Source organism: Pavona decussata, unplaced genomic scaffold (genome assembly GCF_977016875.1).
Source record: "Pavona decussata unplaced genomic scaffold, jaPavDecu1.1 SCAFFOLD_98, whole genome shotgun sequence".
NCBI classification, from domain to species: domain Eukaryota; kingdom Metazoa; phylum Cnidaria; class Anthozoa; order Scleractinia; family Agariciidae; genus Pavona; species Pavona decussata.
Window position 1 is genome coordinate 3,188,966 of NW_028145514.1, and position 15,857 is coordinate 3,204,822.

The 15,857-nt window shown below is 38.3% G+C and overlaps 1 protein-coding gene, 1 long non-coding RNA gene and 1 pseudogene across 4 annotated transcripts in view; all 3 read left to right on the forward strand.

The window, feature by feature from the left end:
* LOC146472701 (uncharacterized) overlaps window positions 1-15,857 on the forward strand; it is a 296,231-nt gene that overhangs the window by 110,270 nt on the left and 170,104 nt on the right. The window lies entirely within an intron of this gene.
* LOC146472709 (DENN domain-containing protein 5B-like) overlaps window positions 1-15,857 on the forward strand; it is a 38,321-nt gene that overhangs the window by 17,211 nt on the left and 5,253 nt on the right. For all 3 annotated transcript variants that reach the window (XR_014866564.1, XM_085119422.1, XM_085119421.1), the window contains exons 17-23: window positions 46-191; window positions 1,045-1,096; window positions 1,204-1,270; window positions 2,836-2,933; window positions 13,611-13,685; window positions 14,568-14,650; window positions 15,705-15,764. Coding sequence is in view for 2 of the 3 variants with exons in the window: in XM_085119422.1 (XP_084975548.1) it covers window positions 46-191; window positions 1,045-1,096; window positions 1,204-1,270; window positions 2,836-2,933; window positions 13,611-13,685; window positions 14,568-14,650; window positions 15,705-15,764 (581 nt within the window). In the remaining variant the exon portion in view is untranslated. The remainder of the gene's footprint in view (window positions 1-45; window positions 192-1,044; window positions 1,097-1,203; window positions 1,271-2,835; window positions 2,934-13,610; window positions 13,686-14,567; window positions 14,651-15,704; window positions 15,765-15,857) is intronic.
* LOC146472710 (ras-related protein Rap1 pseudogene) lies at window positions 7,829-10,876 on the forward strand (annotated as a pseudogene).

Sequence of the window (15,857 nt, forward strand, 5' to 3'; positions counted from 1 at the left end):
CCTGTAACTTTGTTGCGGTTAATGTTGTTGTCCGGTCTTTTTCAGCCATTACTTACAAGGTTGTAATCAAGACCGGTAAACAGTTGGGTGGCAGTACCACCACTGCACAGGCGTGGATGACTCTGGCCGGCAGCATTACAGACACTGGCGTGATGAACATCCCCAAAAATGAGAACGAGTTCAGATTTCAGGTAAGACGCGATAAACCTAAGGAATCATTCATCGGACTCCTCTCTAGGATGTAGACTGTTAGCTGTCCCTGTTTTCTCCGTGTGTTGATATTTTTCGATCGCTGAGTCAGAGAAAGGTAAATCTCAGGAGAGGAAAGTATCACCGAAGGCCTGGAAATAATACGGGATAAATGATATATTAAAAGTTGGAAACTTGTTGCTTCCTTGCAGGCTGAACCGTGTCTAAGTTCACACTATCCACTCTACTTCCGATTATAGTTCATTCTTCTTTGGAGAAATCATTTCATACATTCCTCCCGGTACTGTAAGAGCAATCTCACGTTACAGAAGGGATTCTTTGTCAAATATTTCAGCAGTTTTGGCCAACATACAGCAAAATCTCCATTACAGTGCTCCTTTAAAACTTCCCCTCGTATTCGTTCACAAAAGCAAGATGTTTCTGAATTTCTTCAGAAACACTGTTTGCATCTTCGGAAGCAAATTTTGCTTTCGCGACAATTTTAAGGTCGGTACGCACGCGGGGACTGCAAGTCCCTTTGTACTGTTTACTAAAAGGATTGGTCGCAAAACCCTACGAACAGTTCACACGAATGGACAAGCATAACTTCAAGGGACAAATCCCGTGGAGGTCTTCAATTCAAACCCGTTTGAATTCGAGGGACCAGTTGTTTGGTCCCTGCGACTAGATTTCTTGATAAAAATGGGTAGTTAACTTAGTGGGACTAGTCCCCGGCATTAACCCCTGCAACAAGTACAGGGACTTGTCCTCGTGCTTGCCGACGTAAGGAACTCAAATAACAACTGTGATCTGTTGTCAAATCGTTCTTTTTAAAATTTGCTTCGTTTTCAACAGCATTCAAACTTAGGTGTGTTGACTACACTCAGGATTGGACACGATAATACAGGTAACACCATGATACAGACGTTGATCTTTACACATACCCTTCATGTGCGACTTTGTATTTATAACGTAAGAGAAGGTCGATACTGATCACGTCTTTTTGTTCCTTAGGATACAGTCCTGGTTGGTTCATTGAACAAGTCATTATCAAAAATGAAGTGACGTCGCATATTTACAGGTGAGCGCGATTATTCACAAAGTTTAAAGAAACCTCTACCCTTAAAATAAATTGACCGGCGTTCAGTTGCTGGGAATACCGTCTGATTTCAAATTGATTTCAAATTTTGTTTGGAGACATGGAACTAATATTTTATTATTAAACAAAACAGGATTTGATTGTCGCCCATTTTCGCTTTTAAGTTTCCCGTGCTCCGTCAGTAGGAGTTTAAGACGTTATTACGACGAGGCGACGGCAACGAGAACGTCACAAAGCAATAAGATTTTAATGAGCAAAACAATGACCCTGCACGTGCGTTATAAATTTTGGTACATTTCTTCGCCGTACTCGGCTAAACAACAACGTGAAATGACCAAATTCAAGGTTTTGTGGAGAACGTGAGCACATGACGGTAAATGTTTCATTCTCTGCCTCAACTTAATCGACGTTCCCACCTGTTCTGTTCTCTTACTGGACAGTTAGGCCATCATCATCAAAACGAATAGACTCAAGAACAGCTTTTTCTACAGCAATTGTATATAGACGATTTTATTTGGTGTTTTCCATGGATCACTTTTTAGTTTAGTCTTATTTTTTTAAATTCATTTGTAAAGTTTTATCTATTTCAGCTCTAGAGCTGTAATTTTCAGTAAAGATTCAATAAACTGTCCATCTATCCATCTAGACCACTTTGTGTACAAGTTGAACGAATTGGCATAATCGCGAAGTAGTGCAAGTAACGCGAACTTATATTTTCAGGTGACGTTTTCTTTGCTGTTGTTATCGTAGTTTTTTAACGTCCCTATTGTGGATTTCGTGACGGATATAGTAGCCTAATTATTTCACACAAAAGAACTTCGGTTACGTGGGAAAAGCAACAACCGAACGACCTCATGGGCGATAGTCATTTCCAATTTTTAGTATTTTCAAAAATGTTTTTTCCAAGTTTTCAACTAAGGTTTGGAATTTAGACATCATTTCCGACAGTTTAACGTCATAGAAGTGAAATATATAAATATTTGAAGTGCGGATAAAACTATTCACAAATTAGTGACCCTCGCACTTATGTACGCAACTTAACCAGTTACGACAGGAAAGCCAACTGCTTAAGTGGCCTACCATGACTGCAGTGGTCTCTCATTTATTAAGAATTCAACGTCACTTTGTCGTACTCTGAGTGCAGGTTCCTTATAAACATCCTGCTGTAACTTTCGAGCAGCTCACTAAAGTTTGATAACATATTCATCAAAGCGTTCTTGTTGGACACAGGCCATTTATTTTATGTAATTCGTTTAGCGTTAAAAAGTATTTCGCTCGCGTGAAATCTAAAGTAGAGAACATCCTGGATAAAAAGTACGTGATAACTCGATCTTCAACCGAAGGCTTCAATACTCGCATAATTTTACACCCGTTATTTGTGTTCCCGGTGGGTAAAACAGGCCGATACAACTTCCCACGCTTGAGTAGGGACGCTTTTGCAGAAGTATATTATAGCAGGGCGATATAGTTAGAGAGAGGGGATTAGTGAAGGGATGGCACGTGACGCCAAATCGAATCATCACCGAACGAATCTTGTGATTGTACAGGTTTTCGTGCGGTCGTTGGCTCGCCAAGAACATGGATGACGGAAGTACGGAAAGGCTTCTTGTGGCGGAGCTAATGAAGACCAAAGGGACAATGGAAGGTAACACGTTTTTAGTCTTTTTAAACAAAACTTTCATTGATAGTTTGTTCTCTCTGCCATACCGTATCCATAACTTGTGAATAGTTTCAGAATGTGCTTTTCACCAAAACTTTTCGCTTAAGAATCGCAGTGGATCGTGGGAAAACGTGGGCTTGCTCTGGGAAGAAGTCTCTCTCCTTAGATCGCAGATATCTATTTTTCACTATTCATGGAAACTGACTCGGTTAAAACTGGAAACAAATAGGCCTCTTAAAGTGAGGTCAAATGTCTTGAGCTCGGTTATTCAGACTAAAGGATTCCTTCCTCAAATCTTCAACCAATCTGCGAAATTAACAATAATGCATTGCGCGAGTGCCAGACTTGTTTATTGGTCAGCTACTTTCGTTAAGAATTATATTTAAGCGTTCATATCGGCTCAGTTCGGGATTACTTCACAGCAACAATTAAACACCTTCTTCAAATCCAATTACGTCGATAAATTCTTTGTGTTAAGTTTGTTTGTGTTTGGTTTCATGTCGGCGACACTTGAAGGTTTATTTTGGTCTGAAAGGAAAGTCCTAGACCTGTGTTTACAATTAATTCACAGCATGTAAAGATATATCTGTCCAGATGAAATATTTCCTGTCTTATTTTTGCAGGTTTTGTTTATAAGCTTGCCATAACTGAATTCCCCAAATATTGCTCTCTGTTGCCTAAAATAGCACCAAATTTGATGTCGCGAAATGTTAGGAAAAGGATGTAACAGTTACATTACATATCCGTGAAAAAAATATCTGATTAAATTTCCAAGTATATTTAGGAGCAAAAGTAAGCGACAAAATAACAAGCAATTTTTTGGCAACTTTTAATGTTCATTAAGCTTTCTTGACCGTTATTTTTAGGCTCACAATGATATCATAATAACATCGAAACGCCGCGAAAATTGTTCGCCTATTTTTCTTAAGGATGATCTTTCTCGTTATTCCTGGAATCGCTGTTTCTTTTTGTCTGTCCTTTTTTTAACGGAAAGGAAAATTACTCTACAGCAAAAATTTTGCTGTAGTACTAAAAGATGTCGGAACTCAATTGATTCCTGCTTTCAAATCATGTGCTATTTCTGTGTTTCAGAGACTTATCGCAACATTCTTTAAGTAAAATATGCTACACACATCTGTTTTTAAGGTCTTGTACGTGCAGATAGCAGATATTTGCATGGCCAATGTAAATACCAGTTTAGTAAGTAATGATTAGATCTGGAACAGTGACAGGTTTATTTGTCAGAACTCAGAAGAGCTTAAAATAAGTTTTTCGTCCAGTGTGTTCTTTTGCATTCACTTCCCCAACGGAATAATAATTGCAACCAGGTTGAAACCAAAAAGTGATTTTCAATTTATTTTCATAATCTTCGAATAACGAGTCCAGTATAAGATTTCTACCCTCCTGATGTAAGAACATTTTTGAAGACACTTTTAATAGAGTATTGCAAATCCATAAATCTCACCGGCAATGCTAACTTTGAGGACTTGTCGATAGTCCTTGACAAGTTTGATTTTTAAGGCTGAATTTTGCTACGGGTAGGTAGTTTCTAACTGACATTCGTGTTTTATCCAACCAAAATAAGAATACACGTTATTGTTTTCAGTTCCCCAACTAAAATAAGAGTACTTGCAGCGGTTTTGTATCAGGTCAAACAACCCCTCCCTGGTCTGATATCGGGGTTTACGTTTGCGGACACGTGTTATGTATTATAAGAAGCCCATACAAGAATACGCTAAGTTGTAAAGCAGCAGCGAGCAAATTTAAGAAACACTTTAGATAGTTCACGTTCTATATGGCTAGCGGCTGTAACTACTCTCGCGTTTTGGTGTGTTTCCTTTAACATTTTCCAAACATTTTATTGCAATATGGAGCTGTTTAGGAGAACACGCTTTCTAAAAATTGGTTTACGGCTCATAAAGCGATGGCGCTTTTCGCAAGTGTGACTGTCCTTGTTCCAAGCTGTCCTCTCTCTGAGTTCAGTCCTCCGGGTTCACGCTTTGCTCATTTATTGGCATGGGTTGCATAATTTTAGCTCAATTTCTTGGGTAATCGAAAACACACCTTACAAAATATGGATTGTGAAATGACCTTAAATGGCTTGAATCTCGCGAGTTGCATATTTGAGAGTTCATAATTTCGTGCTCGGAGTCATGTCTTGTTGGTTCTTTGCCTTGCTTTGAGGGTTTCTTTGCATTGGTGCTGTTCCTTCGTCCTCCAAACCCAACAGATTTCAATTGTTTATCCAAGGTCACGAGTGTATTACATTGTAATTGTTATCCTCACTATCATAACAAAGGCGTTAGGATTTATCCTTATCCTAACTAAACTGAGGGAATACCAACTTTATTACTACAAACCTACAGCCAATAAACCTGTTCTAGGAAACGATTTATTCATCAAAGCGAAAGGGAGTGATTGGTAAACTGGTTTTATCTCTATAATATCTTTTTAGGACGGAAATGTTTTGTTGTTGTTGTTGTTTTTTTTTTTTGCAACTATTAATATCAGCAGTTTAATTGAAACAAGCATTGATTATAGCAAGTATTCTAAACATTTGCCAATCGATTTCACGTGACATTCTCTTGCATAAGCACTTTTAAAAATGAATGTTTCCGTCAAAAGAAGTTGAAGTGTGCTTTATATTTAAAGTCTTTACTTTGCAATTTCTTGACCAGTAGAATGTCAGTTGATAGCTAAGTACATGTACAAGAGAACTAATCAGCACGCCAGTGTTCTTACTTAGGATCTGTTGGTTTGCATAACATAATAATCGGCATGCATTCATTTAATCACCAATATCAGCTCCATTCCTCAGTCAGAGCATCGATATCTCAAAGGTCATAAGTTTCAAGCCGCCGTTGAACATTCTTTTTTGTGGTCCCTATATATATATGTTGTATTGAAACTTTCACATAATGTCATTTTATCCAGGAAGACATTCAAGTGCACAATTATGATTCTAGCCAAGTGATTTTCTAACGTATCTGTCAATGGCCTCTCATTTGGCTGTGCAATTGAACAATCAGAACAATGTACACGTGCCGTAAATATTTTGTAAAGGTTTCATTTACGATAACAGTGTGATAAGTGGACAGTCCGACACGAGCAATTTGTAAGTGTTATTGATAACCTATCGTTGAAGATTCGTATTGGTTCCAGATGTAATTGTATTTAAAGTGCCTTGTTCTGCTATTCAGGGGTCAATTTGTGCAAATTGCACGGAGTATTGATGAAATTAAAACGGCTGAGCTGCATTCACATCATTTCAATCCATTGAAGACCAGTGGATCATAGTCTGTGAAGAAAGTCCTGTCTCTTCCTACACGCCCGCGCTCAAAGGAGGCATCAAACGGCACCTCAATTACTTTTGTCACGCTTTTAGGATTGGGACTTAAATGGATGTACTTTATAAGCGAAATAAACAATAGAACAGCAAACTGCTCAGCAGATTTCGCTTGAATGGTTAGACTTAATGGTTTTGTCATTCCAAGTGCTAAGCAAAGCCAAGAATCGAAAGTTAGAACCATCTACTGTAAATAAACTTTATCACAGAAAGGTGCTCTACAATAACTTCTATTCCAAGGGTTAAAATTATGTAACACGGTAACAGCTTTTAACACATGAACGTTGTTACTGTGTAGTGTAGGCCATAGATAAGTTTTAAGGAAGCAATTTATTGTGGAAACGCATCTGTGTTTAAAAAACTTGGTAATTTTGAAGAAGAGCTCCCCAAACCGACTGTCGGCCGACTGTCGACCGACAATCGGCCAACAGTCGGCCGACAAACGGCCAACAGTCGGCCGACAAGCGACCGACAGTCGGCCGACAAACACAATGCCGCGTTTCGCACGATTGTCCTTAAACATTGTTCAATGTAACATCACCTTTACTGTTTGGGATGCCATTCGCAGGCCCTAACTGAATGTTTTACAGGAACCACGTTTCATGAAGTGAATTTAGAGTACGGAAAGCGATCAATGTTGGTAATAACAAACTGGGTATAAAATCAGGGTATTTTGGTTAAATACATCAGTTGAAAACGCAAGATCAATAATTTAGGGAGCCATAAAAGACGATTCATAAGCGATTATTTCATTACACTTGTACGGATCAGTACGCCCCAAGAGTTGGCACTGTTGAAATGAGTTTTAAATTGCGGTTTTCCTATTTGGGTTGTGTTCTACGATCTGGATTAAGGCACAACAATGCATCGACTTTCAAAGCGAAATCATGATGTAACATCAGTAATTGTTGTTGTTAACTGATTTTAGCTGAACGTGTGCGTGCTGGCTTGCTAGTCATGAAATTGTGGAATTTAAAATTTGCATGAAATGGTTGTTAATTGTGTTAAGTCTTTTTTCATTAACCTGTGTTGGAAATATGACCTGTGTAATTACACCGCTTAAGGCGGAACTAGTTACGGAATATTCTGTCACCTTGTGCGGAAGTTGTAAAAAATCAGTTCTTAGTGATTTAGGGTAATGCCCGATATTGTTTACTCAAGCAGTTCTTTTTGTCTTCATCAAGAGTTTTTTCTTCTTAATCTCTTTGCATTTTTCACTGTCCTTTGATTCCTTCAAAGCTCTGTCACCCATTAAATGTAGCATATGTCTTCAGCGGATTAGACTCCGGATAGTGAAAGCATATTTCTCTCTCTTGTGGCAAGGTAAAAACTTCAAAGAATGCTTTGAGAACCAAATCAAAGAAGTAGGAAAGTATCTCCCTCTTTAGCAATTGGTTGAAAAGTCGCTTAACGTTTTCTTTTTTTACAGATTCAAAAGGTGGAAGCACCTTGTAAGCTTAAACAGAACCACAATAAAAAGCACCTGCTAGGAGCTTTCATTTGAATGGTCACACTTGAGGATTTCATCCTAAAGTTTCACTTACTGCATCAAAGAAAAGTGCTGGTCAATAGCTTTTATTTGAAATTCGGAGGCTCTTTAGGATTTAAACCATATTCAAAACTTAGTGCTGTCCTGTATAACAATAAACAACCCTGTATGAACGACCATGTATAAGAGAATAAACGAAGTATTGTTTTTAGTTTATATTGAATGGTCACACTGCAGGATTTCAGTTGCATAATCATTCCGTTAGATCAACATTGGTTCACCCGAGAGAACACGACAGCCCAGTCGCATACACAGGAAGTAAATCTGCATAAACTTGCTTTTTCTTGCCCGGTTGGAGCGTCTTGATGTATACGTCAATACGACGTAAGTAAACGCGGAAAAAAGATATAAAATTCGGGAGGGGAAACCTCCGGGACATGCTATGAACTGTGAAATGAGCAGGTTATTTTTAGTCAAGAAAAATGCTAATTGTGCTTTCACTGCAAATTTGTGCGCGATTTTCAGCTTTAATGGACCATGTTGAGTGGCATAACATGAATCTTTCCAGTGACTCGTGATAGTATGCGTGGCAGCTTCCTTCTTGATACTGTTGCAAAAACTGAATTCTCAGTCTGTGATCCAATATCATGACCGATAAGTGATCCACTCAATTTGTTCTTGGAGTTCAAGGATAAATCTTTTGTTTGTTTTTCCATCACTCGTATCACGTTTCATATCGTCTCAGTATTTTCCCCCATTGTCATTTATTTATTACCATACTTGCCAAAAATACTTGAATGACAAACAGATGTCTCCATAAGGCGGGAGTATAAATAAGGATCGCGCCGCGTTATCGCTCAGATACCAAAACACGAGACAGAGACAAGTCAGATTCCGGCGGTTTGCAAACATATTGTGAAGTTTTCATCTTGAACTGGCGTCATTATTTAAAGCTTTTTTATCAACGACCATGAAAGGGCGGATGAAAAAGACAGGTGAAAAGTGGCGCAATTCGGTGGACACACTACCACTTCCAAGGAACGTTTTCAACGTGGTTGTGCTCGGCTCGGGCGGTGTAGGGAAAACATCGCTTGTGGCGCGCTTTGTCAACAACGAGTTCCCGGAGCTCCATAATCCCACAGTGGAGGATTTATACGAGAAACCAATCCATCTGAGAAAGGGTGTCAGTGCTTTCTTGCAAGTTTTGGACACTGCCGGAACATACCAATTTCCCGCCATGAAAAGACTCACATTGCAGTTTGGGGAGGCGTTCATTCTTGTGTATTCAGTGGACGAACCTGACTCCCTCGATGAGGCTCTAAAATTGCAGGAAGAAATCTACAAAGCCAAGGGCACGGATGATGTTCCAATGGTGTTAGTCGGGAATAAATGCGATCTGGCCTCTGGAACTGATAAACGGTTAGTTAGTCATGCTGTCGCATCAACTCTTTCGCGGGGAAAAAACTGTGTTTTAGCCGAGACATCGGCTAAATATGATGTGAACGTTAGTGGTGTATTCACCGCTTTGATGGCGCAAGTAGCGCTCTCGAGTAGTCCTGTATTAACAAGCAAGAGAAGCAGGAAAGACAGAAAAAACAGTGCGCCTTAATGCGGGGTCATAAATGGAAGGAAGATAAATTGAACTGATGGACACAAATTTTAACACAGGATAACCAAGATGTAAGCTGTGGGCGTAAAAGAGACTTACTGTCACTTGTCGAGTACATTTTCAAATGTGTTACGATTAATTACGCCGTACCCGGTGGTTTTAATTTTTTAGTCCGTGGATATAATTCAGAAATGTTACCGCATAAATGAAAGAGCTATGAAGCGGAACTTTTCTTTTAAATTTATCAGTTTATGCAACGTGGAAAAATACTCCAATTATAAAGTTGTGCAACAGGAAGACGCCCTTTTTGGCTCGTGTAATGACATTGATTGAAACGTTGCAGAGAAAGGGAGAAATGAACATTCAGAATTTTACGATGAGAAAGTAGACAATTGCGTAAGAAAATTGTAAATGTAAACAGCGTTGTAAAAGACAGGCGAACAGGAGTCGTGGATATTCCGAACATTTTTGGCGCATTTCGACTTCCGGTCATACGCGTTGTCAGAACGTGACGCTTAAACTATTTTTGTCACGTCGCTGTAATTTTCAAATGTCAGCGTATTTTTGGTTTCGCTGAGCTCCGTGTTATAGTATTTATGATGTAATTACTTAATAATTTATTTGTATATGTACAAAAGAGTATTTTTATGTCACGCAAACTCCGTGTAAATAACTCCACTGTAAATGTAAGCTGTGAATAGGTAATTGCGTGGGGAAAGAATATGAAAAAAAAATTGTTTGAGATTATTAAATTAAATTATTTGTGAGGAAATAACTCTTGAATTATCAGTCCTTTTTATGTGTGTTTCCTCTCGTTCAGGAAGGCTATGTGCCTGGGGGTGTTATTTTAAACGAGCTTTTCGTCATTGATGTTTTTGGAATTAGTCCATGCGGCAAGTGCGGGATTAAAGATTAAAATTCAAAATATTTGGTATTTTCTCAATATCTTAACCGCAGGTTAAGTTAGTGACTTTTCTATCCATTTCTTGTTCGTTCCTTTAGTCTTCCAATCGTGAAATCGAATCGCGGCCTGTAATTTATTTGCATCAGTTTAGTAAAATAAGGTCAAAAGAGTGTTGCCGGGTGTAGATAAGAAGAACTCGAAAACACTACCACAGAAATCCCGTTCGACCCTCATGTGCCCGACGGACGAGAGTAAACTCACTACCTGTTTTTATTAGTTGAGAATTTTTTTGCAAGAACGTTAGCCTAAGAAAAATCGATATTACGAGAGTACGCTGTGAACGGACGTGCCCAAAGCCGACATTTTATTAACAACTTTATTTTTAACTGAAGAGGTAGAATATAACCGGTAATATTTTCTGTTCGTCTTGAAAAAGAACTTGGAAATAATATGTGCACCGTCATGATTGCCACACTTAACTTCATTTTACAATGAATTTAGTTTGAGGTTGGCAACAAAGCTTTCCTTTTACTTGGTTTCAAGGTGATTTACTGCAAAATACCTTGTTTTCTCTATTGCCAAAAAAATATGAACGTTTTAAGAACTTCGCAGCTTTTAAATTGAAGTGACATTTCGCTGATTAAGACGTTAGTTTTTCAGCACATTTTAATCCTAATTTCTTGGGTGCCGTGGTTAACGCCTTCTGAACAGATAGTCCACTATAGCGAGTTATCGGGTGCCTTATAAAAGGTTCTTTTGACATAAGAACGTTTCAAAACAGTGGGAAACTAACTCGTTTTATTTTCGGTGCGGCAAATATTTCAGGTTATAAAGTGCGAAGAAGGTCAGCTAACATTTGCGCCTGAAAACCAACAGCCGCTCGTAAAATTCAAGGAATGAGATTTCTTTCCTAAAACGTTCAGCGACTTGAATTTTCAGTTCAAGAATCCAGACAGATCCGAATGCGATCTCTCATTTATTTATTAAATCAGATTATGTTAGCTTGTTATTATGATTAGATCATACGGTGTTAGCTTGCAAAAATAAACCCTTAAAAAGGCACACAGAATATCATAGTAAGTCACAGACCGCCCAAGCTTAAGTTGTGAGCGATGATCATCTTGCGTAATAGCGGTCACGGTGCAAATATAAGTGTTTGTGTGGGAATATTTACGAACGGGTTAAGGAGGTACAAATACTGGAAAGTTCTTAATAAAAATGACACACCTTGCTTCTAAGGTGTATTGCCTATTGTCTGTTTGTTATTTTGTGCTGATTTGAGGCCATTTTAGCGAGTTATCACTTTCTGTGAGTAAGTATATCGTTGGGATTCGCCAAAATTTAAGAACATGCTCACACTGGCATTAAGTAAGAATGTCTTTATTTTATCCACTTGTTTCCGTGGGTGACAGTTTGCCTTTAGTAAATGTATAGTCCAAGAGCCTAGTAGATTCTAGAATACATACATGTATATCTGATATCGTAAAATAAATAGTGTGATTTTCTTATAGTCAGTTCCAACTGAGGCTAAATTCTCTATTTGGGTCACGCCGATATTTATTTTTTACAATCTATAAAAACGTTTTCAGGTTCAAATCGTCAAGCACTTTAAAAGAATGTTCACAGTTCCGGCTTTGCCTCAGCGAAAAATTAGGTGTTCCTATCACTGAATAAGGCAGTATACTTTCAAGCTGGATGAGAGCGAATGAGAATACCAGTTATACCAAAGCGAGAGTTTGCAGAGAAATTTCTTCAGTTTCATTCTCGTTCAAAGCGACTCAACGAGACTAGCGTATAACGAGGTTTTTTTGAAAGTTCTAAACTGGATAAAATTTAGATTTTGATCTTATGCCGCACCAGCGAAAACAAAGCGGATGTTGACTTTGGCTAAAGACATCTTTGTAGATACCTGTAAGCTTTGTTTACCTCCTACCAGCTTCTGGATGTCTTGGTAATTGCATCAGAAAAGTTCATTAAGCGAACGGGTGGGTCGCGCCCTTCTTAGGCGTATTATGCCTGGATTATTTTGTAGACCGAGGAAAAGAAAACACTAGTAAAAAGCCTACTGAAGATGTTGGTTGGAAGGATGTTTAAAAGGTACAAGATCCGTGTCGTTTGACCAGCCAGTTTTGACAAGGTGGTTTTTAGAATACCCTGTAGTGCAACTGATAGTGAATGATGTAAAGTTTTGTTCAGTAAAAAGGCTGATGAGGCATGTTGATGTTCATAGTTGCTGGAGTTCATTGTATTTTCTTTCCGCCCGGCGGTCTTGCAAATTGACTTTGCTTATAAACCTCAGAAAATCCCTTCGTGTTTAACAGGTCAGATTTTTTGCTACTTGAGTGTTTAAGCTGCAAATTTAATGATACTTGGATTTCTTGATAATGTGCTGGAATTGCCAAACTCAGCATGGTCCAGATTAGGGATTTCCCCTAATCTAGAGGCACGTGGTGACAATTGTGGAACCCGTTCTTGTGACCGGAAGTCCGGCTTTTCTGAGAAATTAATTCATTACACCACTAATCCTCTTAAGGAGATTTTGTTTTTATAACACCAAATAACTACAAGCTAAGCGCAAATTTCCTTGGCAATGTCAGTGTTTATTTTTGTTTTGATTTCGTCTGCAATTCTTTCCTTTTTTCGCAAGCAAAGATTGTGTGACGATCCGTTCTTTGCATTGTTGTCACGCAACGAAGAGAAATATTCGCTTTTGATGCAAATGGACGCAGTTTATGATTTTATGTTTTGAACTATTGCCCGTAAGTTAAGCATCTTCTTGAATAATCGTTCACGAGAAAAGCAAAAGTTTTTTAAATAAAAATTAGTTTTCGCAATATTTTTTGTGATTTTACTTTAACGAGCGTCTATTTCGAATCGACTATTAAATAAAATGCAGAACAATACTTCCACTTTTGAAGTTCTTGACAATCTTTATCCGTCCATTGCATTGGCGTCGTTTAGTATCAGAATCAGTGATACAAACACCAAGATTGCGTTAAACTCAGGACTTTTTTCGGGTTAAGCAGAGTTTTTCACAGAGTTAGCATTATCTCAAAATGCCTACCGTATTTCAAGAGGACCTTTAATAGACACTGGGCGTTTATTGGAGTGGTCTTTTATTAGATCATTTTAATACACTTACGCATACAAGCGCAGTTGTTTGTCTTTTTTTAGAATTCGGTTTTCATGGGGGCCCGTTTTGTATGTTGCTATTTGAGAAAACAAACTCACGTTGTTGTTTCCTGTTGTGGGATGCATTCCCTAATGTTGTTGTGGAAACTAACAAATTGTTGTTTTGTTTGTTATTTTAACAGACGGTAACCTGGCAGAAGTTTGCCGCTTATCGCCGCAGAGACGTTCGCCGGTTCTCTCCAGAAAGAATCGTGAAAGTGAGTATCTTTTTTTCTCACCCCCTTTTAATTAATTAAACCCGTATTTGTCCGTCTATGTGGGTGGAATTCTTGTGGAGGCGCTAAAGTCAACTGGTTAGCTGGTCAGGTTGTCGATAGTTTTTTTTTTTTTTTTAGTCTGCTTTCTGCGGTAACGTGTTGTTACCCTTTCAAAAATGTTATGTATTTCTGAATTCCTGAAAAAAAAAAAAAAAATCCAATGCGGATGTCTAAATTCGGACTGCGGCTTAGCTGGAACTGAGCGATGATTTGTTTATTTTGGTATTTGGGCCTGAAAATGTTCTTTAGATTTTATTAAAAAGCGAACTAAGCGAACTACAGTAAATGGAGAATAAGGCTATTCTTAACACTCTCCTAATATTTGGCCAAGGTCAGTTCAACCCACTTCTCCGTGTTTGGAAATAGGATGGATCATTCTTCCTCGTGTTTTATGTAGTATTTGTCGAAATTGCAATCATTTTATTTCCAGAAAGAAAACGCTGCTTTTCCAAATAGCGTCAATGAGAAAAAAATCGTCACACTGGAAAAGTAAACTTTCAATTAAGAATGCAGACAGACTTAAATTAAATCTCAGCCGTGAAACTGGCTTTCGTTTATCGGAAAACCACAATCCATGCTTTTTTTTACGTGGATGTAATTCCTTGGTAGTTTGATTCAGTTTATACTTATTTCTTCCGCTTTTTATACCGATTTCCTGGCCAGTAGAAAAGTGAACCTCTCCAACCCTGTTATACCTCCTTTCGTCCTAAGACAGACGCAGAAGCAAAATTCCCACAGTAAGGGGGTTTTACGTTTTGAGCCAGTTTGAGTTTGACTGTGCAGATCGTTTTGAGGACAAAGTTGTTTTTGTTTGAATTTCAGAGATTCGTATTCCCGAGGTTCAAGAAAGAGTTGCTGATGCCGTCAACAACATCGTGAAACATTTCTACAAACCCGAGAAGGAGGTGGGAATCTGCTTCTTTGTACTGACTTGTTATTAAAGCGCGTTCTACCTGGAAAGCAGTCCATGTTTTAATGTTTCACATGTAGGATTTTACTCTTTTCCAAACTATTGGAATGCAAACATCTTTGGAAATCTTCTATAGCAAAGAATATGGAGAAAATATGTCAAGTCTCAAAAGCTCAACGCAATGTGATAACGGTCTTTGAATTGCACCATATACGGGGCACTATCACTGTAAAAGACAACTCCTACTAGATTCGATGAAAATAAACGTGTTTTTGTATCACTGTAAAGAAGAAAAAGTGCTTGTTTTTTTGACACAGAAGCTCAAACATGAGTTTTACTTCATGACGGTAAGCTCATACGATATATGAAAATGCTCACAACTCGCGTAGATCCTCCTTGAGATATCTTCTCTCAAAGATGTTATTAGACCATTTAGAAAAAAAACGTTTTTTAAAGTCAACAGCCTGATATCCTAGCGTAGGTCAAAATGTTTTGTAAAGTGTTGAAAAGGACTTCTAAAAGAGACAGGAACACCATTTTAGTAGTCATGGTAACGAGATGCGTGTTTTTATGAGGAATCCCGAAAAACATTATTTGCGATTGCTAAGTGCAGTAGCTTAACTTCTTAACTCCCAAATAAACGTAAAATCACTTATTCAAGGCAATTTCAGACAAAACCCTGCATTAAGCTTTTTGCAGCTGTAATACCGTAAATTATCCAAGGTAGTCCTTTATATAAGCCTTGATGGCTTCCTTGGGCTACCTTGCCTCGTTAATATTTAATTTGTTAATGTTGTATTTGTGTGTGTGAGGCGATCAATAAACTGAAACTGAAACTGAATTTTACGGTATTGCATAGAAACAGCACACCAGAGCAGTTTCGTGAACACTGACTTTCAGTTGTCCGCAAGCTATCGGGGGTGATCACTAAATTGCTGGCCAACACGTTTCTGCGATTGTCCACGAAAGTGAACAATCGATTGGAAAGAATAAAACCATGCTCTCTTGAAGAATAGTGAATTTTGATTAAAACTCTTTTCTTTTTTCAGAGGGGAAATCTGACTTATTTATTGTGTGGTGATGGTGGTCTTTGTCAAGCCGTAGAACAGGTAACTTTCCATCCGACTTTAACAAGTGTAACCAGAGCTCAAAATTGAAAAGGGAGAGCGAGAAAAAACCTCAGGAAATTTGTTCTTTAGAGT